The following is a 17,829-nucleotide window of genomic DNA, read 5'->3' on the forward strand; positions in this document are numbered from 1 at the left end:
TTTATCATCATCGAGGTAAATCTGCTCCATTTACCGTGATAAGAACTTAAGGCCATATCGCCCAGCCCTAAACGCTAGCAGTTCCCTTCGGCTCACCCGTAGCGGTGTCGCACCACGTCGCGGCTGAGTCGCTCCGCCAGGTACGCCCCGATGCGGTCCAGCTTTTCCGGAGCAGACACGGCGTAGAAGGTCAGCTTCTCCATGTCCGACTTACTCAGACCATCCTAGGACCGTCGAACGGGAAGATTGAAGAGCTTCCAACGTTTGAGAAAAGCGACGCTAGACTTACCTTTGGGTCCTCAGGGAAGATGTTATCCACTAGACGTTTGTAACGAGGCCTCAACGGCCCGCAGCAGCCGCAAACTCCTGTTGAGCAAAAATGACAATTCAATCTAGAGGTTCGTCAGTAATTGCAATTTTATTCTGACAAATATCTTAATAAGCATCTACCGCAAAAACATACAAAAAACCCCCCCAAAAAAACAGGCCCTTAGTGTCATACAACAAAGATGTTGGTACAAAAAAGTATCAAACTTTTCGAATTTCTCACATTTCTGCATAAAATAACCATCAAATGTCATCTGATCTTTGTCAAAATCACACAGATGAAAATACAGTGTCTGCCTCAACTAAAACCACCCAAACATTTATAGGTTTTCATATTTTAATGATGATAGCATGCAAACAATGACAGAAGGGGAAAAATAAGTGAACCCTCTGCCTAAGGAGAATTAAAGAGCAATTGAAACCAATTTTTACCAAGCCAGGTGTGTGCCCAATCACTGATGAGTGGTTTGAAGCTGCCATTATAAAACACACACCTGGTAAGAATTCTCTTGATTAGAAGAATTGTCTGATGTAAATCATGGCTCGGTCAAAAGAGCTGTCTGAAGACCTGCAAGTATGGATTGTTGATACATATAAAGGATACAAAACCATCTCTAAAGTCTAGATGTTCATCAATCAACAGTCAGAGGGGTTGTCTACGAATTGAGAGAGTTTGGCACTGTTGCTTCTCTCCCAAGGAATGGCCGTCCACAAAAGATGACGCCAAGTGTTCAGCCCAGAATACTCAGAGAGGCAAAAAAGAACCCTAGAGTGTCTGCTAAAGATTTACAGAAATCACTAGCGCAGTCCAATATCTCTGTGCACACATCAACTATATGTAAAACTATGGCCAAGAATGGTCTTCATGGGAGGACTCCACGGAGGAAGCCACAGACTGCTGTCTAAAAAAACATATTGTTGCTCCTTTAAAGTGCCTGTGACACGAAAAAGCATGTTTATTTCATAATATACGTGGTATTTTATGCCCCTGAATGATATGGACCGCTTGGATGTGTGTGGAAGCAATCGCTATTTTTATTTAGTTTTTTTAATCCCGCGCCATGAAAATGAGTGACTTCCGGCTTCGGTCTTGCATTGAGGAGGAGGGCGCTGTGACGTGTACGGCAGAAGACGTCCTCTTCACGCTACAGTGTACTGTTGTGTATGAGGACGAAGCATTCAGCTGATTTTGCGGATTAATACGTTTATTTTTCGCATCACGCCAGCCAAACAGCTGCAGAAAAATCATTCTGTATGAGGGAGAGGCGTATGCGCCTTTTTGGAGTTTCAAAAGGTTCCCATTCATCGTGGATATTTACTGTGGGACCATTGGACTTACGAGGAAGTGAGTAAACATCTTGTTTTGTATTATGTCAAATACGAATACAGCGATTACAAAGTAAACACTACAAACTTCCTTTAAATGAAGGATTACTTACGTTTGATCATTGATAGGCATGTAAAAAGCTCTCCTAATGCTCATTAGCAGCAGCATGTTAGCTGCACAACAACTCCAGCCACCCTCCTCCGGGAACGAACTGTAAATTGCTCTCCGCCGGGCGGTTTGCCGATCCGCAAAGACAATCGACAACCGGGTCGTCATGTCAAATAATCCAGGCTAGTTATGTGTGATTTTCCGCTTCGAAGACTCGGTCCGGGTTAGCATGTCGGCTAGCTGTCACGCCTTCTGGTTTGTTTACATTCTCCAAAGCCGGGGAAGGGAAATGACATATGTCCGATTTAGGTGTCATAAAATATCGTTCGGGAGGTGCGACAGTAAAGGTGAAGTCGACAGTTTTGACCATTATGGAGTAATTTTGCCATGTCGTCCTGAATAAATGCATTTTTATTATTTCATATTCCATTCAGCACAAGACTTATTTGTCATGACTATGCCATTTATTTAGCAACTGGGGAAAATACTTGGATAAAAAAAAAAATCCTGTAAAAATATTGAAGTAAAGAGACAGAAACACTGACATTTTGCCGCTCTTCGTCGCGTTTTCCTCGTTGTGAATAGTTCCCGCTTGACGGGCTGACTGGTCCTTCTCAAGCCATTTATATAGTTATTGGGGAAAAATACTTGGATAAAAAGAATATCCTGTAAAAATATTGGAGTAGAGAGACTGAAACAATGACATTTTGCGGCTCTCTTTGTCGCGTTTTCCTCGTTCTGAATAATTCCCCCTCAATGGGCTGAATAGTAAAACCGATGAGCCCAGTCTCCCGCTGACGTCATCCTCCCGTTGGGGACGCTCAAGCCCTATAATGGTAGGCGTGGCTAACCGGCAGATTAAAAGGCTAATTTCTCGTCATCTGTGCTTTGCTAAATTGTTGTATATAGTCGAATCGTCTCAAAATATGATTCTAATTCACATAATAATGCCATTTAAGACTTTTTTTCTCGTGTCATATGCTCTTTAATGTTCGCAAAAAGGCACTTGGACACTCCACAGACGTTTTGGCAAAACATTTTGTGGACTGATGAAACCAAAGTTGAATTGTTTGGGAGTAACACACAATGTCATGTGTGGAAAAAAAAAATGGAACAGCTCACTAACATCAACACCTCATCCCCACCGTGAAGCATGGTGGAGAGAGCATCATGATTTGGGGCTGTTTTGCTGCCTAAGGGCCTGGACAACTTACAATCCTTAATGGAAGCATGAATTCAAAATTTATCAGGATGTTTTGCAGGAAAACCTGAGGCCGTCTGTCAGACAGTTGAAGCTAAAAAGAGGATGGATTCAGCAACAGGACAATGATCCAAAACATAGAAGTAAATATACTTCAGAATGGTTTCAGAAGAACAAAATATACATTCTGGAGTGGCCAAGTTAAAGTCCAGACTTGAACCCCCATTGAGATGCTGTGGCATGACCTAAAGACAGCGATTCATGCCAGACATCCCAGGAATCTGACTGAACTACAGCAGTTTTGTAGAGAGGAATGGGCCATGATTAGTCCTGATCGATGTTCCAGACTGATCTGCAGCAACAGGAAGCATCTGGTTGAAGTTATTGCTGCCAAAGGGGGGCTACAAAATATTAAATGTGATGGTTTACTTACTTATTCCCCCCCCCCCTTCTGTCACTGCATACCGTCATTAAAAAATGAAAACCTATAAATGTTTGGGTGGTTTTAGTTAAAACAGACTTTTTTCATCTGTGTGATTTTGACAAAGATCTGATCACATTTGATGGTGATGCTATACAGAAATGTGAGGAAATTCCAAAAGGTTCAGAGACTTTTTCATACCACTGTAATTATTGAAAATATAAAATCAAAAACAAAGAATATTTGCTTTTTTTTTTTTATTTTTTTTATCTTATTCATCTTTATTTGACGTTTAATTCATAATCAAGGATAAAAAATATTCTCTTGTTTTTTTTTAAATTTATGAGTACAAATACAAAATAAAAATGTAATTTTTATTAAAAGGAAAACGCAGGTATTTAAAGTTTTTAAAAGTAGGGTGCAAGACAGGGAAAAACAGTAAATATTTTGTACAATTTTTTTTTTGTTATTAGTACAAATACAAAAATAATGTAAACAGCTTTTTTATTCATTCATTCATTCATTCATTTTCCATGCCGCTTATTCCTCACGAGGGTCGCGGAGGTGCTGGAGCCTATCCCACCTAACAACGGGCAGTAGGCAGGGGACACCCTGACCGGAGTTCCCGGAGGAAACCCACGCAGGCACGGGGAGAACATGCAAACTCCACACAGGAAGGCCGAAGCCCGGGATTGAACCCTTGAGCTCAGAACTGTGAGGCAGATGTGCTAACCACTCAGCCACCGTGCCAGCTTTTTTAATTTTCAAAATTGTTTATTTGAAAACATGTTCATTTGCTGTCGACCCTCAAATGGATTGGACATCTACAAGTCTAGAGCTGCAACAATTAATCGATTAACTCGAGTATTCGATTATAAACAAATATTCGAATTAAATTTTGTTGCTTCGAGTATTCGTTTAATTAAAGTGGTGTTGTAATGGTTTATTTTGAAGGTGTGTGCATTTAGTTTTATTGATTAGGGTGGATACACTGCCCTCTAGTCTGCCTCTTTTCACATGGCTGCATCCAACTGCTCCCTATGAAGACCAACGTACGACCAAGTTTTTGTTTGAGCTAATGTTTTTTAATGCATTCATAATTTAGTTTATAGTTATATTTAGCCGTTTTTTGTGGGAATATGTATCCGAAACATTTGTTAAGAGCATTGTAAAAAATGTTTCAGCATTTTATAGCATTTAAGCTAGCGGACTTTTTCTATCTAAGTTAGCCAATTGTTCTTTTGTTGTACATAAATGCTCTTTTTTTTGTTTTGTTTAATTATACCGTTTGAGGTATTTTAATTTTTCATGCACCTTATCCGATTACTCGATTATTCGAACTAACTAGTCCATCGATTAATCGACTACTAAAATATTCGATAGCTGCAGCCCTATACAAGTCAAACTCATCTCAATTCACAGCAGAAGGACGACTGGACGGATTGAACTATTGGGAATGAACAGGAAGTGAACTGGAAATGTCCAGGTGTGAAAGTGGGCGGGAACGGTCAGGAACGTAGTTCCGGTATAAGATTCAAGGCTGGAACGCAGCTCTGGTATACGTTGCTTTGATTCCGAAAATATGACGGCAACTGTCAAAACGCTATGTAAAAAAAATAAATAAATAAAATTTTTTAAAAATACAAAGCTGCCACACATGCATTTCATCTCCAAGAAGAAAATAATCTACTGACATCAGATTTACATACACAAGTGTTAACAGCAAGCAAAATAAAGTGCTTGTGTAGCGTAATCCGTTTCCACCGATATTTATTATTTATTTTATTCCACGGGCGGCATGGAGGTTTCCCCAGCTGTTGCAGTGATCTGAGTCTGACGATGATGAGTCACGTCAATGAAAAAAATGGAATTAATCAATGAAAAAAAGGGCAATGCAACAGAAAATGGATCAAATCTTTAAAAGCAATGAAAGAGTTGAGGAGCCTTATCATATTTAGTTTTATGTGCTCTGATGGGGAGGTTCAGAACATCTTAGCTGTCAATGTGCACTTTGGACTTACATTTGTTCATTTATGTTAGGCTACTTATTCATTATGATTTAAAAAAAAAGTCAATGTTTGCGCCATCTTCAAAATATTTTCCATTTCACTCTACATAGTATAGGTCATTTGTACTTATTTTTCTGACCGTATGTTACTTATATCTTACTTAAAAAACAAAAAAAACACACAAAGTAAATTTTCAATTTTAATATACATCCTATGTTCTTAGGTACTTAAAATTGAGATATGGCATTTAGTATGTGAGGAAGTTAGGGAAAATAAAAATTAGGAGATGGAGGTTGGGGTTATAGCTGTTTTTGTTAACTTTTATTTTGCAAATCATTGAAAAAATACAATTTTGAATGAAAATCAGTTTTTGTGTGTGTTATAGAAATAACTGACCTAAACAGTTTTCTTTGCATTTCAGTAGTTTTAGGAGGTTTGCCCCCCCCCCCCCCCCCCAAAATAAATAAATAAATAAAATTTCTGGCTCCGTGGCGACCATCACGTTTGGCAGTTCCGGCAAGAAATTCTAACCACTTTCACCCCTGGAAATGCCCCAAAAGGAAAAATAACAGAAAATCAACAGGAAATTACATGAAATGCCCCAAAAATCAACTTGAAGTGACCAATGCCCCAAAATGAACAGAAAGTGACCGAAAATCAGAAAATGTTGTGCCCCCCAAAAAATTCATTGCCTCTCATCAGCTGCCACTGACAGCCATAGACGTCCAATCCGTTTGAAGTGGGAGGGTTAATAAATTTCATTCGCTGCCACCCTCCCACTTCAAAAGTATTGGACATCCACTAGTGATAAATACATTCCAATTCACAGTAGAAGGATGAAAAGAGCTTGTTTTTCTATTTATCAGTTGTTTTGTAGAATGTATTCGCGACCCATGTATCGATAATTGTTGTATCGCCATATCGTGAAACTTGTATCGTAAATTCACCCAGATAGGCGATTCATTGAAGGTTCGCCTTAAACTCCAATACACCTTATTGTGTGGAAAATACGGTACATATCGCACAGCAGCGGCACGTTATTTCGTCGTACTCCCCGATACCATCAGCGTCATTTAGTGCCGTCCGGTAGCAATTGCAAAAACTAGTATCGGTGCAACACTACTTACCAGAGCTCAGCGACACTGGGTCGCTGGAGCGCACGTATGTCAAGGAAGCGTCCGCCTCACCGCCGGGAACCCGCCCGTACACTCTCAACACGCCGCGGTGCCATCGCACACACAGAGACGACATGGTCATTACCAGTCTCGTCTAAGATGACGCCTTGCTGCATGAACGACGGCGGTGCGGCGGCGACAGACGTCACCTGCGGTTCGACGCGGCTCATCTTTCAGGGTGACGCCCCGTCTCAGGTTGCTTACGCACAGGTAAGATGACGCTCGTGCTCACGAGCCACAGTGGTATGAAAAAGTATCTGAACCTTTTGGAATTTCTCATTTCTGCATAAAATCCCCATCAAATGTGATCTGATCTTTGTCAAAATCACACAGATGAAAATACAGTGTCTGCTTTAACTAAAACCACCCAAACATTGATAGGTTTTCATATTTTAATGACGATAGCATGAAAACAATGACAGAAGGGGGAAAAATAAGTAAGTTAACCCTCTGCCTAAGGAGACTTAAAGAGTAATTGAAACTAGGGTTGTTCCGATCACGTTTTTTTTCTCCCGATCCGATCCCGATCGTTTTAGTTTGAGTATCTGCCGATCCCGATATTTCCCGATCTGATTGCTTTTTTTTTTTTTTTTTTTGCTCCTGATTCAATTCCAATCATTCCCGATAATTTTTCCCGATCATATACATTTTGGCAATGCATTAAGAAAAATATGAAAAAAACTCGGACAAATATATACATTCAACATACAGTACATAAGTACTGTATTTGTTTATTATGACAATAAATCCTCAAGATGGCATTTACATTATTAACATTCTTTCTGTGAGAGGGATCCACGAATAGAAAGACTTGTAATTCTTAAAGGCCAGATGTGACTTTGTATATTGTGACTAAATATTGCCATCTAGTGTATTTGTTGAGCTTTCAGTAAATGATACTGTAGCCATGCCCAAATGCATGATGGGAAGTGCACACATGACTGTGCATAGTGCTACCAATGGATATATCTTCTCTGCGTTGGGGACCAACTTAAGGTGTTAAGACAAAGATCAAGTGCTACCTTGCTTCCCCACATTGCTTCCCATGATATTTCTAATCGTAGGGAGAGGGATTTTAAGGCTTTAGCCAATTAAAAAAAAGGCTCCAAAGGCTGCCAAAATTCACCCTACTCGTTATACGCTTCCTGTTATCTCTCCATATGGGTGAAACGGCGTCATTACAGATTGAGTGCGACAATGCGAGAGTGGATCATGCAGCGCATGCATTAATTGCATTAAATATTTTAACATGATACATTTTTTAAAAAATTAATTACCGCCGTTATCGGGATAAATTTGATAACCCTACCTTAAGCTTAAACTAAAGACTCTGGATGAGTGTAACATGTTTGTAACGTTAAATACAATTAGAAAACGATTTAATTAAAAAAAAAATATATATATATATATATATATATATATATATAAAAAAGGCATGGCCGATATTTTTTTGCCGATTCCGATACTTTGAAAATGACTTGATCGGACCCGATCGATCGGCATCAACATCTCTAATTGAAACCTGTTTTTACTAAGCCAGGTGTGTGCCCAATCACTGATGAGTGGTTTAAAGCTGCCCTGCACATCATAAAACACACACCTGGTAAGAATTGTTTCTTGTTTCAGAAAGAAGCACTGTCTGATGTAAATCATGGCTCGGTCAAAAGAGCTGTTTGAAGACCTGCGATCAAGGATTGTTGATTCATATAAAGCTGGGAAAGGATACAAAACCATCTCTAAAAGTCTGGATGGTCATCAATCGACAGCCAGAGAAGTTGTCTACAAATGGAGAGTTTGGCACTGTTGTTTCTCTTCCAAGGAGTGGCTGTCCACCAAAGGTGATGCCAAGAGTTCAGCGCAGAATACTCAAAGAAACCTAGAGTGTCTGCTAAAGACGTACAGAAATCATTGGCCCAGTTCAATATCTCGATGCACACATCAACTATATGTAAAACTATGGCCAAGAATGGTGTTCATGTGAGGACTCGACGGCAGAAGCCACTGCTGTCTAAAAAAAACATTGTTGCTCGTTTAATGTTCGCAAAAAAGCACTTGGACACTCCACAGAAGTTTTGGCAAAATATTTTGCGGACTGATGAAACCAAAGTTGAATTGCTTGGGAGTAACACACAGTGTCATGTGTGGAGGAAAAATGGAACAGCCCACCAACATCAACACCTCATCCCCACCGTGAAGCATGGTGGAGGGAGCGTCATGATTTGGGGCTGTTTTGCTACCTCGGGGCCTGGACAACTTGCAATCATTAATGGAAGAATGAATTCAAAAGTTTTGCAGGAAAATCTGAGGCTATCTGTCAGACAGTTGAAGCTAAAAAGAGGATGGATGCTGCAACAAGACAATGATCCAAAACGGAGAAGTAAATCAACTTCAGGATGGTTTCAGAAGAACAAAATAGACGTTCTGGAGTGGCCAAGTCAAAGTTCAGACTTGAATCTCAATGAGATAATGTGGCATGACCTAAAGACAGCGATTCATGCCAGAAATCCCAGGAATCTGACTTAACTACAGCAGTTTTGTACAAAAGAATGGGCCAAGATTAATCCTGATCGATGTGCCAGACTAATCTCCAGCTAGGGGAAGTATCTGGTTAAAGTTATTGTTGCCAAAGGGTGGGCCACAAAATATTAGATGTGATGGTTCACGTACTTATTTTCCCCCTTATGTCATTGTTTGCATACTATCCTCCTTAAAATATGAAAACCTATAAATGTTTGGGTGGTGTTAGTTTAAGCTGACACTGTTTTTTCATCTGTGTGATTTTGACAAAGATCAGATCACATTTGATGGTGATTTTATGCAGAAATGTGAGAAATTCCAAAAGGTTCAGAGACTTTTTCATACCACTGTATTAAAGTTTTTTGTCAAATTTTGGCGTCGAAATATTTGCTTTCAATGATCAGCCACGATAGGGGTGGAAACGGTAAAGTAGATTTTAAGAATTTTTAGAAGATTTTAAGAAAAGGATGAAAAGACAGACTGGATGGAAAGATGTTAACTTATCGGCTGCATTGACGTCAAAAGACTGAGAAGCTGCACGGCAGTGGGCGGGACTCAATGATGCATAAAAGCCGAGCTCAATGTCCTCCGACGCTCGAGGCTTCCTGCCAATCAAACATCTGCTAGCCTGCGGCATCAACACAGTAGCTAACACACAAACGCTGTCACGACTATATATCAGAGGGCTACTATGTCTGCCAACTTATATAAATATCGAAGTCCCGGCTGCCACTGACGCCGCTAGACGTCCAATCTATCCTTTGGACGTCCAGCGGCGTCAGTGGCAGTGAAACTTTAACCTCTTGATGCCTGAATTTACATCGTACATACAGTATGTACGTCACAAAGCATTGGGGGAATAAATAAGTAGATACAAATAGTAATCATGAAAGAAAAATGTACAAAATTACATTAAAAATACCACACACACACAAAAAAAATATATATATATATAGAAAGTTTATATATATAAAAAAAATTGTTTTTAGGAGTTCATGAAGTAAATACCTGATTTATGGAAGTTAAATATTACATTTCTTTGTTATTTTTTGAAAAATTAAAAGAAAATGTTAACATTTATATTATATAAATTGTTTGATTATTATATTTAAATTAAAACTTTATGATGTATCATTTATAACGAGAATATTAAATTATAGAAAATTATATATATATATTTGAGGAAAAATGAGAAAACAGTAAATATTAAATTTCCTATATTCTCAAACATTACATATAATTATATAAATATATTATTTTTAATTTAGGAAAAAATTAAATTAAAATATTACATTTTTATCAGTTATTGTTTGAAAATTTTAATAATGAAAATATTTACATTTAATATTTTTTATTATACTTCAAATTAAACTATTAATAATGATTTATTGTGAATTTAAAAATATTTATTAAATTATGATAGAGAATTTTATATATTTTTTAGGAAAAATTAAATTTCCTAATTCCTCAAACTATATTATTATTATCATACATTATTATATAATATACAGCATATTATAGTATTTTTTAATTAGAAAACGAAAATTTAAAAGGGTTGATTTGAAAATGTAATTATAAAATAAAATATTGACATTTATATAAATTGTTTATTACATTTCAATTTAAACTGGATTATGTATCATCTATTACGAGTTGAAATATATTTATTAAATTATTGAACTGGAAAAGAAATATCTACATTTTAGGAAAAATTTTAAAAAAGCACTAAATATTAAATTTCCTAATTCCTTCATGAAAGCAGATGATTAAATATGAAAATGTATTTAATATTATTATTGCAATACAGTATTTCTCAAATGTTATATTTTTGCTGAACTAAAGTAAAAAAAAAACAGGAAATAATCTTCAATGAAAGCAGACGGATGACCTACGTAACGAATGTGATGTTTAAATTTTTTTTTTCATCTATGGAAACCGTAACAGTGAACATTCACCTAATATAACAGCAAATAAAGTGAGCTACATGAATTGGTGAGTTAACAAGAAAAAAATCGTGATTAGTTAACCATCAAAACAGAGATTTGTGGCAGCTGGGATCTGATTGGACGCTCAAAAGCAGAACGCGAATGGACAGCTACTGTCCATTCACACTAAGAAGCACACGCGAAAGCAAAGAAGTGTGTATGTACCCGACTCGTTGCTCTCCCAGTCCATCTTGCAGGAGACCACGCGGCGTTCGGCCTGTCAGCTGGACATTGATGTCTCTCTCTTTCCTTTTCTGTCTGCGTTTTTCAAGCGCGTGGCCCTCGCTCGCCCACTCCCTCTCTGACCTTGCAGTGTTTCCCTTCGGTACACTGCAGGTGAAGCCGCAGTACTACGCAAAGCCATCATTTGCCAACGCGTTGCAATAATTGCAACCCATTAGGATGATTAAAACACCACACCAGCCCTCTGTGTACTCGTGCCGTGCGACATGGGGGGGGGGGGGGGGGGGGATCTCCTATGACGATCTGGGCCATTTTATAGCACGTTATCGATATGCCACGATGGAATACACTTCTATTTATTTGCTAAAAAATATGACAACAATTTTGAAAGCGGTTTCCTTACTCGCTATATTTTTGAAATGACATTAAACTGAACCGTATCAAGTAGCGCTGCAACCTAAAACTACCCAGCAGGGCATTAGCATTTGGCGTGGGAACCTCTGGGTACCTCACGATACGATTTGTGATACAACAATTATCGATACATGGGTCAGTAAACCATTATACAAAAGAAAAAAACAGAAAAACAAGCATGACCAATCCGTTTGAAGTGGGATGTATGGCAGCTAATTAAATACCATGGCTGTCAATGGCAGCAAATGCCGGGTAATGAGGTCATTTCGGGCCTTTTCACTTCATGTCCTGTTGATTTTCGGGTCACTTTCTGTTGATGTCGGGGCATTTACGGGTCACTTCCTGTTAATGTTGGGGGCCGTTAATGGGGACCACAACCTGCCACGAAAAGTGAAAAACCTCAAAGTATTTTTTGTGTGTGTGTGTGTGTGTGTTCAATATATTTATTCAGATTTAGCATTGGAAAGAGATACATATAATACATGTTTTTTCACTTTTCCCCCAAAGTATAATTTTAATATATAGCGGAAATCACAGACAAGACTGAAAAAGCAGTTTCTGCTCTTGCACCCCTCTTTAAAATAAACTGCTGTATTTTAAGCCAAAACAACTATTGTGTTTGATAGAACAATATGTCTATATGCTGCCATAGCAGATTAATGGTGCAATAAGCCCCCCAATTTTTTTTTATTTGTCCGTTTTACCCTGAAAACCCCTGTTTACAGAGGTCGCGCAACCGCTTTAGTTTCATACCAGCCATAAAAAGAAGGCAAGTAATTATATTTATTATTCAAAATGTCTGTCATTTTTAGCTTAGAATCATTAATTGATGTCTAATATTTAGTTTAAAAAAAAAAAAAAAAAAAGACTTTAAAAAAATTATTCACTCGCATATTTTAAACTTTTAAACAAATTACGTCACAATAAAAAATTTGGCGTCTGTAAAAAAGTCACGGATAGCTACCGCATAACTATTGCTTAGTTTTATATTTTTTGTAACTGTCACATTTCCCTGATATGTTAGATGATAAATAATCGATCCAAACAAACAAACAAAAAAAAGTTGTCATTTTTAGCTTAGAATCATTAATTGATGTTTAATATTTCGTTTTAAAAAAAAAAAAAAACTTTAAAAAATTATTGACTTGCATGTTTCAAACTTTTAAACAAATTACGTTATAATGGAAAAATTGGGTGTCTGTAAAAAAGTCACAGATATCTACCTCATAACTATCGCTTAATTGTATTTGTTTTTTTTTGTTAAGGTCGCATTTTCTCCGATATGTTAGATGATAAATAATCAATCCAAACAAAGAAAAATCGGAACTGTGAGGCAGACATGCTAACCACTCAGCCACCGTGCCGCCACGTTTAAATATGAAAAATAAAATCTCGACCACTCCTTGATGTCCGGATTTCTGCATCGCGACCCTTGTTACGTTACCATGTTTTACCCATAAAATCCAGCTGCGGCCATTCCCAGCTGTGTCTTGACACTCAGTGATACATGCTATATGAAGATTTTGGATCGAAGCAAGGTAAGTACACGATAATATTTCGTTAAAGTCATGGCGTCTGCAATTCTGCTCTCGCGTGATCTCACCTCCAGATGGGGTTTTGCTGTTTAAAAAACTTTTTTTTTTTTTTTTTTTTTTAATGCCCTCCTGTTCAAAATGTTTCTTCCCCCAGAAAATTGAGATTTTAAACTTTCCAATGATGCATCAAACATGTATATCGGACAATTTTGAAAGTTGGCTAAATTGGCGGTCTCAGAGCGGAACTTCAAGTCACTTGAGTGTTTTCCGCCATACATATATATACACATACATATATATATATACACATACACATATATACAGTGCGGAGAACAAGTATTTGATACACTGCCAATGGGTTTTCCCATTGACTCTATCAAATACTTGTTCTCCCCACTGTATACACTTACATACATATACATGTATATATATATATATATATATATATATATATATATATATATATATATATATATACACACACACAGGGGTGCACATAAGTGGACTACTGGACGTGTAGACAAACGCGCTGGCCCTCAACGGCTTCCATACGCTTTTGCGTACCGATGGCTGACCACTGTATTTGCGGCAGACACGAGAAATAACTTCTCAAAATGTGGAAGAGGCAGGCCACACTGAGTAATTACTTCCGTGTTCCCCCAACCCCGTCAAAAGACAGACAGACGACAGACGTCACCGGTGCTACCGAAAAAAAGGACTTTTGCTGAAAAGTGGCTACAGGAGGTACCATGGCTAGAAGCAAATGATGTTCGCACGGAAATGCAGTACAAAATGTGCCGTGAGAATCCCAATGTCGCCGATAAGAGCAGCGCATTTTATGTAGGGTCAAAGAATTTCAGCCATCCAAACTTTGAAAAGCACGAAAAAAACAGAGCATGTGGCAATTAGGCAAACTATCGATGTCAGACAGTACCCCACTCGCCCTATGGACAAGTGGCGGAAAAAAGTTATTGAAGAACAGCGCCATGCACTGAAAAACGTGTTTTTGCTCGCATTTGACAAAGCTAAACATGCATGTTCAATGAGCTCTTATGAGGAGGACATCCCACTTTTACAAAGGCTTGGAGTTAATGTGGGAGCCGCATAATGCCCATTATTTTGATCTGGTGCTTTTATGTTTATTTCTTTACATTTCACTTCAAAGTAATGGCAATTTTGTTGTGCCAGTTGATGTTAATCCAGCATTCATTTTTAATATAATTAATTAAAGTTAATTGGCTCTAAGTAAAGCTTGTCATAAATTTATCGCATCAGGCGGGTCGGTTCTCAAGCTCAATGAGGACCAAGTCACACCTCCAAGTCCTCCTCTGAGAACCTGGGCAAAAAAAATATGTGCACCCCGTATATATATATATACACACACATACATATATGGCGACTAACACAGACAAGACTGAAAAAGCAGTTTCTGCTCTTCCACCCCTCTTTAAAAACAACTGCTGTGTTTGATGGAACAATACATCTATATGCTGCCATAGCAGATTCATGGCGCATTAAGCCTCGAAACTATTTTTAATTTGACCGTTTTACCCTGGAGACCCCCGTTTACAGACGTCGCGCAACCGCTTTTGTTTCAACCCAGCTGTAAAACGAAGGTAATAATTATATTTCTTATTCAAAATGTTTGTCATTTTTAGCTTAGAATCATTAATTGTTGTCCAATATTTCGTTTAAAAAAAAAAACTTTAAAAAATTCTTCACTTGCATATTTTAAACTTTTAAACAAATTACGTCACAATTAAAAAAAAAAAAGGTGTCTAAATAAGTCACGGACATCTACCGCATAACTATCGCTTAATTGTTTGTTTATATTTTGTTTACTCGTTACTTTGTTTGTTACTGGACATTTTCCCCAATATGTTAGATGATAAATAATCAATCCAAACAAAGAAAAATGGAAGAAAAAAAACTTTAAAAGGGTAAATATTAGGGCTGTCAAAATTATCGCGTTAACGGGCGGTAATTTTTTAAATTAATCACGTTAAAATACTTGACGCAATTAACGCACATGCCCCGCTCAAACAGATTAAAATGACAGCAGTCATGTGCACTTGTTACCTGTGTTTTTTGGAGTTTTGTCGCCCTCTGCTGGCGCTTGTATATATCCGTCTTGTGTCTCATCTTTCCATTTCAACAATAATTTACAGAAAAATATGTCATATTTTATAGATGGTTTGAACTGCAATTAATTACGATTAATTAATTTTTAAGCTGTGATTAAATCGATAAAAAATTTTAATCGTTTGACAGCCCTAGTAAATACTGTATATGAAAAAGAACATCTCAACCACTCCTTCATGTCTGCAATTTCTGCATCGCGACCCTTGTTATATGACCATATTTCACCCATAAAATCCCCCAAAAATACGGCTGTGGCCATTCACATCTGTGTCTTGACACTCAGTAATACATGCTACATGAAGTTTTTGGATCGCAACAAGGTAAGTACAGGATAATATCTCAAAATCGTGGTGTCTTTATTTATGCTCTCACCTCCAGTTAGGGTTTTGCTGTTTGAAAAAAATATGTATATTTTTAAAATGCCTACCTGTTCAAACTTTTTCTTCGCCCAGTAAATTGAGATTTTAAGCTTTCCAATGATGTATCACACGTGCATATCGGACAATTTTGAAAGTTGGACAAATTTCCGCCATATATGTATGTATTTTTCTAATGCTAAATCTGAATAAATACATTGAAGACACACTTTTTTTTTGGGAGGGGGGCGCTGCTTCGTGGTTTTTCACTTATCGCAGCGGATTCTGGTCCCTCTTAACCGCAAAAAACGAGGGATCACTGTATTCAGTTTGAGGAGCGGATCAAGAGACAACCAGCTGGAAAGTACATTGACCCTCGTGCTAAACTTAGCCGCCCAGCAGCTTTCAGACACGCTAATCCCTCTTCCTGAGCATCTGAACGCCACCTCCAAATCATCCCTGACGGTGCCTCAGCTCGCACAGGTGTGCTCCTTTGGCGTCCGCCATCAGACATTCTATACAGCTGGCACATTTTAGCAAGGTGTCAATGGACAGACAGACAATCCTTGACCGCGTGACCGACAGCGGCGCCCCGGGTCCAAAGTCCGATCACATGACTTGGCTTGTTTATCAACCGGGTTTGGATTTAAGCTGGCGGATAACAAACGGTGTTTCACTTGCCCAATTGCCAATCAGACGTTAATACCCAGACCAATATATATATGGCGGAAAACGCTTGACTTGAAGTTCCGCTCTGAGACCCCCAATTTGGCCAAATTTCAAAATTGTCCGATATACACGTGATACATCATTGGAAAGCTTAAAATCTCAATTTTCTGGGGGAAGAAAAATTTTGAACAGGAGGGCATTCAAAAAAAAAAAAAAAAATCAGTAAAACCCTAACTGGAGGCAAGAGCACGCGAGAACAGAATTAAATACGCTACGATTTTGATGAGATATTATCGCATACATACCATGTTTCAAAACAAAAATTCCATGTAGCATATATCACAGAGTGTCAAGACACAGCTGTGAATAGCCACAGCCGGAATTTTTCCCCGATTTTATGGGTGAAACATGGTGATATAACAAGGGTCGCAATGCAGAAATCACTGACAACAAGGAGTGGTTGAGATTTTCTTTTTCATATAATTACCCTTTTAAACGTTTTTTTTTTTTTTTTTTGTTTGGATCGATTATTTATCATATCAGGGAAATGTGACAGTAACAAAAAATATAAAACTAAGCAATAGTTATGCGGTAGATATCCGTGACTTTTTTACAGACGCCAAATTTTTTATTGTGACGTAATTTGTTTAAAAGTTTAAAATATGCGAGTGAATAATTTTTTTAAAGTCTTTTTTTTTTTTTAAATTAAATATTAGACATCAATTAATGATTCTAAGCTAAAAATGACAGACATTTTGAATAAATAAATAGAATTACTTGCCTTCTTTTTATGGCTACGTTGAAACAAAAGCGGTTGCGCGATGTCTGTAAATGGGGATTTTCAGGGTAAAACAGACAAATTAAAAATAGTTCGGAGGCTTAGTGCGCCATGACTCTGCTATGGCAGCATATAGACATATTGTTCTATCAAACACAAGTTATTTTGGCATAAAATACAGCAGTTTATTTTAAAGAGGGGTGCAAGAGCAGAAACTGCTTTTTCAGTCTTGTCTGTGTTTTCCGCCATATATATGCAGGGGTCGCGTTAACCAAATATTTTCCGTCGTTGACCGGTTTTTTAAAACGGTGACGGAAAAAACCCATCTGTCATTTTGACAGGTTGCAATTCACACCCCAGACCACAGGGTGGCGAGTGAGCATATTAATTAGCTATTGTCTCTCTTGAAGCATGACGTCGTTGGCCTTACTCGGAAAAATGTCAAGGCAACTGAGTGTTTGCCTGGCACAGCCAGACTGTTCTCCCTGTATTTTCAAACACTGAGAGAAAAGTCTGGGACCCAGCCCATTAATGGCCTCTCGAGTAGGTACAAAATCAATCGACAAATCAGATTTGTTTATTTGTGTGACGTGTTCTTCACGAGCAACGTCACTCTTGCGCACTGAAAGTCGTCTCTACAACAACACGGATGGCGAATGGGAGAGCTGAGAATATGTTCCAA

The 17,829-nt window shown here is 38.0% G+C and overlaps 1 protein-coding gene across 6 annotated transcripts in view; it reads right to left on the reverse strand.

Annotated features, from left to right (window-relative positions):
- efr3a (EFR3 homolog A (S. cerevisiae)) overlaps nucleotides 1-17,829 on the reverse strand; it is a 79,244-nt gene that overhangs the window by 58,989 nt on the left and 2,426 nt on the right. For 2 of the 6 annotated variants that reach the window (XR_009066992.1, XM_057857865.1), the window contains exons 1-3: nucleotides 11,236-11,265; nucleotides 290-366; nucleotides 97-224 (exon numbers count right to left, since the gene is read on the reverse strand). Coding sequence is in view for 5 of the 6 variants with exons in the window: in XM_057857865.1 (XP_057713848.1) it covers nucleotides 97-224; nucleotides 290-366; nucleotides 11,236-11,260 (230 nt within the window). In the remaining variant the exon portion in view is untranslated. Of the gene's footprint in view, nucleotides 1-96; nucleotides 225-289; nucleotides 367-11,235; nucleotides 11,266-17,829 lie in introns of those variants that run through there. The other 4 variants (XM_057857867.1, XM_057857868.1, XM_057857869.1 and 1 more) reach the window with 4 other exon arrangements.

Source organism: Corythoichthys intestinalis, chromosome 14 (assembly GCF_030265065.1).
Source record: "Corythoichthys intestinalis isolate RoL2023-P3 chromosome 14, ASM3026506v1, whole genome shotgun sequence".
Lineage (NCBI taxonomy): Eukaryota > Metazoa > Chordata > Actinopteri > Syngnathiformes > Syngnathidae > Corythoichthys > Corythoichthys intestinalis.